The sequence below is a fragment of the Crocodylus porosus genome, unplaced genomic scaffold (genome assembly GCF_001723895.1).
Source record: "Crocodylus porosus isolate Cpor-Errol unplaced genomic scaffold, CroPor_comp1, whole genome shotgun sequence".
Lineage (NCBI taxonomy): Eukaryota > Metazoa > Chordata > Crocodylia > Crocodylidae > Crocodylus > Crocodylus porosus.
Genome location: NW_017728943.1, coordinates 26235344 through 26244304, shown reverse-complemented (window position 1 = coordinate 26244304; position 8961 = coordinate 26235344). Strand labels below are relative to the sequence as shown.

The window sequence follows — 8961 nt, the reverse complement described above, 5'->3', positions numbered from 1 at the left end:
CCGACTTATCAGCTACACACTGTTCTCCAAGCTGCCTGGCTGCATTCCTGGCTGAGTGCATGCTGCAGCTCTGCACATGGATGCAGCATCATCAGTGTCATTATCAGCTACACTGGTCAGAAAAAGCCAATTGCTGATAATGTTAATTTTCTTTTTATTGGTGCCAATCCGATATGCCACCGATATATTGGTGCACCTCTAAAAGAAACAATGCTTAGAAAATGGTCAGACAAGCTTTCCAGGTGAAGAGCTACTGTAGATCGGAGAAGCCATCAACTTTTAAATTGCAAAACCTATTCCTGCTGTGAGCATCACCTTCTGCATATTTTGAGACTTATCATAACTAATCAAAGCGAAGAACCAGTTTGCGAGCTCAAATCATAATAATAACTTAGTCATTTGGGTGGCTTAATCCCTGGCACTTCTGCTAGCATTGATAAGAACACCAATTATCATGATAGTTTTTTATCATGCAAAACACCTTTACATGAGGAAATGAGCTCATTTGAACATAAATGTCTGAACAGCTGTCATTGTAGTAATGCTTTCCTGTCACTGTTGTGTTTGGCTTCAGCCATGCTATTTAGAGAAATTGTGCACCCATTTAATTAGTTTCCAAGCTGTCTCATTCCGGTAACACCTCAGGGCTTAACATTTAGAGCCTACTTAATATTTTTATCTTGTATTTCAGTACTACTATTTCTCAATTAATTTTAGCTGTGAATAAGTTTAAAATGTAGTGTTCTTTAGTTGTGGTCGTTAGTTAGGTGCCTGAGTGTAAGGCAGGGAGGCAAGTGGCAGGGAAGAATAGGCATGGTGCAAGGTAGGGGCAGAGGGTGGAGGTGCACAGGGGTGGGAGCAGGTAGCAGAGGGGGTCAAGTGGTGGGAACAAGTAGCAGGGGTCAGGCTGCTCAAGTCCTCTGCCACCTGTCCTCCCATTGTCTGTTCCCCTGGTGCTGCTGTTTGCTATGGGGGATGAATTTAAGATGACCCTCCAATAACTAGATTTTATATATGGAAAACTATAATAAATTTATAGATTTTCTATATATGGAATGTAATTATTGAGGATTTATCTTGAATTCTGGTAAATACATTATTTCCTTTATATCAATAAAGGGAAGACAGATTGATATTTGTTCTTGAAACTTATATTGCAAAGTATTTTTCTGTGTTAAAGCTGGAACTTTTAAAGGAAGCATCAGGTTGTTCACTACTTAGCTCCCATTAAATTTCAGTGGGGTATAGCACTGCCCTATTCCTCTAGTTTCCTTTAAGGAGCCCCAGTCTTTATTCATACTTCTGTTATTTTCTTTGCCAAACTTTTTTGTTTCAGGGTATAAATGGTAGGACTGGAACAAAATGCAGCCAGGTGCCTACATATGAGTAGCTGAACTTATGGAAGAAATTGAAATACAGCTTTGGAAAATAAGGAGTTCAATGTATTTTTTTTAAACCTTTTTTTTCTCTTTGTAGTGACTGGACCACTTTCAGAACATCAGATTGCCTATGTTAGCAGAGAAACACTACAGGTAGTTAATGTTTTGATGAGTATACAGCTGTTAGTTTTCCGGGTAAAATAATAGCATGTTTGTGTGTGCATGTGTAATATATGATCTGATTATATGGAAAAATAATGTTGGCTCTCTTAACATTGTTCTGTTTTCTCGTAAAGAAAAGGGTTCCATTTTACAGCCTCTACAAAATCTAAATCTGCTCTGTTATCTGCCCCAAATTATCTTGGGGTCTTTTCAGTGAAGGGAGTTCACTCCACTTTTTTTCCTCCTCTTCCGTGCAGATCATGAAATTGGCAAGAGAATATGAAGATAGGGAGAAGCTGATTGGTTGTTATAGAAAATACCATATCATAGTAATTCTTATTCATCATGCATTGCTGAAGGAAATTGAAGTGCCTCATGCATATTTTCTGATTATTATATAAACAAGTATTTTGTGTATATACTACCCCTTAATGAATATTAAAAACTAGGTGTATATATATGATATTAAAAAGTATATATATGATATTAAAACTGTATATATTATAGATATAGATCTATATAGATATATATAACTCTATATATGATATTAAAACTGTGTGTGTGTATGTGTATATATGTGTGTGTGTGTATGTGTGTGTATATATATATGATATTAAAAACTAGGGTGCTTTGACCAAAGGAAAAACACACAGTTGTTTTATACCCCAATGTCCACCTTCCTCAGTAAGCCAGACCTTTTATCAGTTTTTGAAAATCTTACTCCAGTACTTCCAGGATGAGGGATGAGACCCATTTTGCTTCTGATTTCACTGGACCAACAATTTAGCTTTGAGTGTCTAAAAGTTAGGTTCCGAAGTCTGTATTTAGGAGCCTAGGAAGTTGTCTGATTTCAAAAACAATCTATAACTCATTCATATGGGTGCAGGGGGATAAATTTTGAGAGTCTAGAGGCTCACTCAGGGCAATGGTGAAAAGGGTTAGCTGTTGAGCCAGCCCTGTTGCCAGACCCAAGATGTTTATTTTTGTGCCAAAATTCCAGTTTTTAAAAAAAAATACCCATCACAATGAGTACCACTTCTAAGTCTTTACCCATACACTGTCATATGGTGAGGACTTGGTTAAAAAATTTGAGCTGTTAATTTCTAGCTGGGTGTGTCTCATAACGACTGTGCTGAGGTGCTGACATATGCCCCACGAAATGTCAGTGGCCCGGCCCTTTTTCTTATAGTTGATTCAAGGGGTTTCAGTCAAGGTTACTGACTAACTTTCCCACTAAACCTCATTCAGGATTTAATCAGATTGGTTTGTATTGCAAGAAGAGCAGTTCAAACAGGTGGTGTTTAATTTTCAATTTGATGGTAATGAAATGGGGTGCACTGATAGAAATTTTGGGAGCTGATACCAATACCAGTTATTTAAGGAGGCATATCGGCTGATACCGATCCAATATCCTACACAACTGCCATCAGGTGGTAAATCTGGTGTGGTGGAAGGGAAGGAGGGAGGGGAAGGGCAGGGCAAATCAATGTTCCCTGCAGTGAGGAGATGGGTAGGGGCAGGTGCTGCCCAGCCAGGGGGGGTGACTTGTGGACTGGGGACAGCTCCCACCTCTGCTCCCATCCTGGTGAGAAGAGCCCTGCGCGGCATCAGCTCTGGCTGTACCCCACAGCTGCTGCCTGCCCTGCACAGATCTAAGGGCACAGGCCTCTCCGCCCCATGCTTCTGGGGTCCAAGCAGCTATGGGAGCTGGCCCCACCCCTTGACCCGTGCCTCCATCCCATGCCTATTTTTATCCTTACTAAATTATTGGAATGTATCCTAAATCTATGTTACCAAACATCTTGTAAATTTCTGTGAAATGAAAAGTTTGGCTAAATGATTATGTAATTTTCTTTAGTTAAATGCTTTGTTCTCAAATTGCAGGGATTGTATTATCTTCATAGTAAAGGAAAAATGCACAGAGATATAAAGGTAGGTTAAGTGTTTTTCAACTAAATAAAGGTTCCAACTATTGCTTGAATGTTGTTTTACATATTTTTACAGAGAAATATTTTTAAAGTGTTGTTATTTTTACTAATTTTTATTAGTGTTATTTTTACTAATAAAACAATAACATAACAAAAGAGAAGTGTCATTTTAAAAATGTGTACTGTACTTGGAAAATAATTTTGTTATATGGTTTAAACACAGCATTTATTTATGACTGTATTGTGACAGTTAGCTGCCAACCTGTACTGGAGTGCAGTACATGCCCTTGTTTGGATAGGGGAGCATTTCCAGTTGTTCTGAGGATTAATCTTTGATATGTTTTTGAGATACAGCAAACCCTCCTATTCTGTACCCTCCCACAAGAGGGAATAATGACTTTGCTATTCCTTGCTCTCTGTCTGCTTCGTAGCTCCCAGAACAGGTAGTTCTATTCAGCATGGCCTTCTGTGGTAGGGGATAGAGCCTCCTTAATGCCCCCTTCTTGAGGTTAAAAGAGCTATAACTGAGTTCTTGGTGGTAGCTTGAATAAATCTGTATTCTGCAACTGATAATGTAAAAACTATACCCTTCAAGTTGTTTTTTAAAATTTAATTCTTAAAAGTGAATAGGCAATCTTATTTTAAATTGTGCATTTGGAAGAAAAATGTTCAAAAAGAAAAGTACATGCTAATGTTTTCAGATATAGGTGTATAAGCATAGATGTGTACTGGCTTTACAGCTGAACTCCTATTGCCATTTGCCTCAGTGGGATATGTATCATAGTGCTTAGGGACGTGGGAACTCCTTGCTTGTGAAAATTGTATCATTTGTATTTTGAAACCAAATTTTGGACAAATGATTTGGAAAATTTTCAGCTGTAGGTTTTAAACACAGAACAGTTGCAGAAACACGGTATGGGAAAAGAGAGCTTTTGTTTAATAGAAAAGAGTTGTCAAATCCATAGTCACCAACATGCACTCTGACTTGACCCATATAAAAAAAAGTGACTGTTGCAAGACTCAAATGTGTAACTCAGCGTATTCTCAAAATCAGAACATAAAAGCTATATTATCTGTTCATACTCAAGAATACTTTGAAGAATTTAAAAAACAAAATGTATGCGATTCTTATGAAGTGCTGTCCAACCATCAGAAGACTCAGGGGAAAATGATATGTTCTTCTGTTTATATTAAGTCATATCTACTTCTTTCAGCAACTAAGTTATATGTTTTTGTTGATGCCGTAGAAGCAACCTGACTGAAAGAAAGTAAACTGGATTATGATTCCACCAAGGCCTTAGAAACAGAATGATTTACTTGGTTCCAGTTACAAAACCTATCAATTACAAAGTCCTTCCGGGCAGTTGAGGTGCTGTGGTGATAGTGAGGGCATCTGTTCTTTTTTATATCAAAACCAGTGATTGGAAAAGCAAAGTTTGTTAGAAATGTGTTTTTCTGTTTCCCACAACAGCTTGTTTGTGGTGCTGCCATCTTGCTGCTTCTCATTTATTGCTGTCCTTAGCTAGCTTCTGTCTCAGTTCAGATATGCCCTAAGCAACTGCTCAGGTTCTTCTTAAATGTGTCCTTTATACCAGTGTTTCTGAACCCATGGATCGCAACCCAAAAGTGGGTCACAAGAATATATGAAGGTGTTGCAAACTTTAAAAAATGGATCAAAAAACTTTAAAAATGGATTATCTTTTAAAGGAGGAAAATGTGGGATACCATGGCTTTTCCCATGCAGGCTGGCAGAGTTCCAGCCTGCAAGAGGCTGCTTGAGCCCCCCACAAACTTTGGGACTAAGTCCTGGGGTCAAGGACAGTGGCTTGGGAGTGAGGGGCAGTGGCTCAGGGCTGGCCATTGATGTTAGCAAGTGGGTCCTAGTACAAAAAAGGTTGCAAATCACTGCTTTATACAGTTGTGTTCAAATGATGTTGTTGCCCTTGATGGTCCAGAAAATATGTGAGAGGCAAGAATGCTTGTGGGTGATATATTTTATTGGACCAATTGCACAGTTAAGATAAGACAAACACAAACTTTGGGATATCACAGTACCCATCCTTGTTGTTGTAGGTACACACAGTACCTCAGGAAGGGTATTGTGATACCTGAAAGCTAGTCTGTCTTTTTCCAACCATGCAATTGGTCCACTAAAAGAATCACCCACAAGAATTCTTGCTTCCTTTTATATGGGACAATTTATAATGGAACCTGTTATTGAGGATCAGTTTCGGGCATCTTTTCTGCTTGCTGACTCCATAAAGCTGAACATTTAGCCACAAATTTAACAATTTACAATTTACAAAACTTAATTCTGCTGTTTTGGAAGTCAAATTTATATACAGTGGGAAGCTCTGAAATATATGGATGCATAGGTCTTACAGTGTAGTGTTTGCAAATGTCTGGGTTATGCAACATATCAGGATGTCATCCTAACTTTAAAAATACTCTTAACAAATTTTTCAGTTGTTTGAATGTTTAATCATCCTTGGCATGTTCCCTGCTTCTAGGTTCTGTTCAAATCTTGCAGTTTCTACAAACTATCAGGAAAAGCTGCACACTTTAATTGAAATGTGTTTATTTCTTTTAAGGGAGCAAATATTCTTTTAACGGATAATGGCCATGTAAAATTAGGTAAGTTCTTGAACCTTTGTCAGGTTGTACAAATGAAGCAAATTATAACAATATTTTTTAAACTTTTGAAATTTTATAACCTAAATGTTTGAATGATATATAATTTACCAGTAAATCTCACTGAGAGACTGATTAATACACTGGTGTACCCACCAGAGAGTAGCTTAAGAAAACTGTTGTAAAAAGGCAAACGTCTTAGCAAATTAACCTGATACTGCAAAGGTCAACTAAAATTACACCCATGCAGTAATTTTAGTTGAGACTTGGCTGGTATATTTTATATGAAGTAAAAAGCATATATATAGGTTAAAAGGCTGCATATAAAAGCATCCTTTAACAAATTCTTCTGAATACAGGATTTACATGAATCTATTTAAAAATGTTATAGATGCGGGAGTACATTGTTTTATTTCAAATAAAGTTTGTGTAATTGCATATAATTATAGGGAGTATTTAAGTAATAACTTAGTGATTGATCATTTTGCATGTATTAAAGAGAAGAAAATGAGAATTTTCAGTATTCACTTGTATTTCCTTTAACTGGTAATAATTTCCCTATCAGAATTTGTCAGTAATATGGCATGAACACTTATGTACAAAAAGGAGTAACTTTAAAATGTTATAGCCAAAAACTGATTCTCACACAGCCAAGTATTTATAATTCATTTGTTTTGAGCTTAAATTTTAAATTATAAACTAAAATATCTGCATGGGTGTTTAAATATGAAAATGGTGTTTAATGGAAAGTTGATAATTTTTCCAGATGACTAAGCACACTTTGTTGTTCAAAAAACATTGACATCCCAAATCACACTTAGAACTGCCTGACTGCTATCTCTTTTTGCAGTTGCTAAAATTATTTTAAACATTTTTAATATTAATAGTTTTGACCATATTTTACTGTACAAAATAATATGCAATATATGCTGAGTTTTATTGTGTATGGTGGTATGTTCTCATTTTCCTTAGACCTTTTGCAAGTACTGATATGCATGGAAATAAATAATGTGTACTTTTAAAAATATTTTATTTCATGGATGCAGTGTTGCATATTCATAGTGATGCTCTCAAATGGAAACATGCAAATTTTTTCTATTACAGTTTGCATGCCATTATTCCATTTTCATAGGGTGCCTGTTTGAATGCCTGAGGAGGATCTAATTCAGAGGATTAAATTAATGTTTAATTATATAAACATCTTATTGGCTTCTGTTTCTAGATTTGAAGAAATTTGTATTACAAAGAAGCTAAAATATATTGTTCATAAATAATGACTTGCATATAATCAGTACTTCATTTATGAACTATCCTCTTCATTTTTTTTCATAGCCGATTTTGGAGTCTCTGCACAGATAACAGCTACAATTGCCAAAAGGAAATCTTTCATTGGCACCCCATATTGGTAATTATTATTACTTAATTGTTAGTGCATTAATTTTTTACAATAACTAAAATCAGTAATTTACATAAAAAAACAATTCTTCAGAGTTTTAGAGATTTGTTTTAAATTACACTAAATTTAACCAAACACCATAATCTTGTGGCCAGAACTATTGAGCTTAATAAATAAATAAGGCATCCTCCTCTCCATCCTTGTCAACTGTCAGTTACTGAATATAATTTTAAAGTTCTGCACAGAACTGTATACTACTACCCATCTTATTGTCTGAAATGGTGACGTTTTGGTGTTTATTAATTTGTCATTTGTGTGCCTGCCTTGCAATTGTGCACAGTTGATAAGTGGCTGTTTTACTTGTTTCTTTCAACAGATGCTCTGCTATCTTTGGAATGTTCTTCCTTCCAGCCATTTCCTCTTCAAAAATCTTGTTTTAGAATCTTTTGCTTTAGTCTGTGATTGAATGAACCCTTCTACTAGTCCTGTACCCCTCTATTCTTCCCTTTCCTACGTTATTTACTTGCACATTTACATTTTTTAGGTCAGCATTTTGTTTTACTTCCTCTGTGTACTGGAAGTGATTGTCCATGCCTGCCTTTAAAAGAATGGCGCACATTCTTCACTATAAAAGTATGTTTTTCGTAAAAACAAGTATTTTGAGGTCTTTCGTGTGAAGTGTATTATATACAGGTATGAGTGCATTAGGAAAAGATTCAACGTTCATATAATGATCCTTGCAAATTGTGTAATATGGACCATGTATTTAATACTGAGCATCAGCTGGACATGGACTGACTTCCCTTTCAATGTTGTACATTCAACCTTCCTGTCATGACTGCAGAAATGGATTGTGGCTCTATTTCGTGGTTGATGTGTCCAGGTTCTTTTAGGCCTATCAGTCTTTAAAATAAACCACTTCTTCTGCCAAGTTCTTCTGGTGACGTTTGCATAATTTCAAATAATTGTCATAGCCATAAACTTTGGTTTTGAAAGTGTTACATGGATATAATGAAGATGAAAGGCACCAGTTTTCCTTTTCAGAGCTTCCTAGAGCAGTAGGAGGATGCATGGTCAAACAAGACTATTGCATCTGTTAGAAAAGCTGGAAGGCAGGGGGACATTACCTTGCCTCCTCTTTCTCAATAGTGATTTACCATGCACTGCTGAGGGGGTCTGGTGTAACAACCATAATCTTCCATCTTTGCTGCTCTGTGGGAGTGTGAGATTTAACCAGAGAAGGATACAGAGTAGCTGCCCGCACAGTGGCCAGTGGTTGTAGTACAGGAAAACCCTCACTATTCACAGGTTTGACATTTGTGGTTTCAAATATTCATGAATGCCAAACCCGCATCTTAAGTACACTTAAAGCAGTTCCTTGGGAGCTCTACACTTGCTGCTACCGTGCTTTTGTCGCCACCATGCTCCCGCTGTCACCAGCACAGCCATGGCCGCCACAGCTGCC

The 8961-nt window shown here is 36.8% G+C and overlaps 1 protein-coding gene across 3 annotated transcripts in view; it reads left to right on the top strand.

Moving 5' to 3' along the window:
* Nucleotides 1-8961, top strand: part of MAP4K3 (mitogen-activated protein kinase kinase kinase kinase 3) — a 142923-nt gene that overhangs the window by 37816 nt on the left and 96146 nt on the right. For all 3 annotated transcript variants that reach the window (XM_019549060.1, XM_019549059.1, XM_019549058.1), the window contains 4 exons: nt 1477-1532; nt 3426-3473; nt 6061-6103; nt 7433-7505. In XM_019549060.1, the coding sequence (XP_019404605.1) occupies nt 1477-1532; nt 3426-3473; nt 6061-6103; nt 7433-7505 (220 nt within the window). The remainder of the gene's footprint in view (nt 1-1476; nt 1533-3425; nt 3474-6060; nt 6104-7432; nt 7506-8961) is intronic.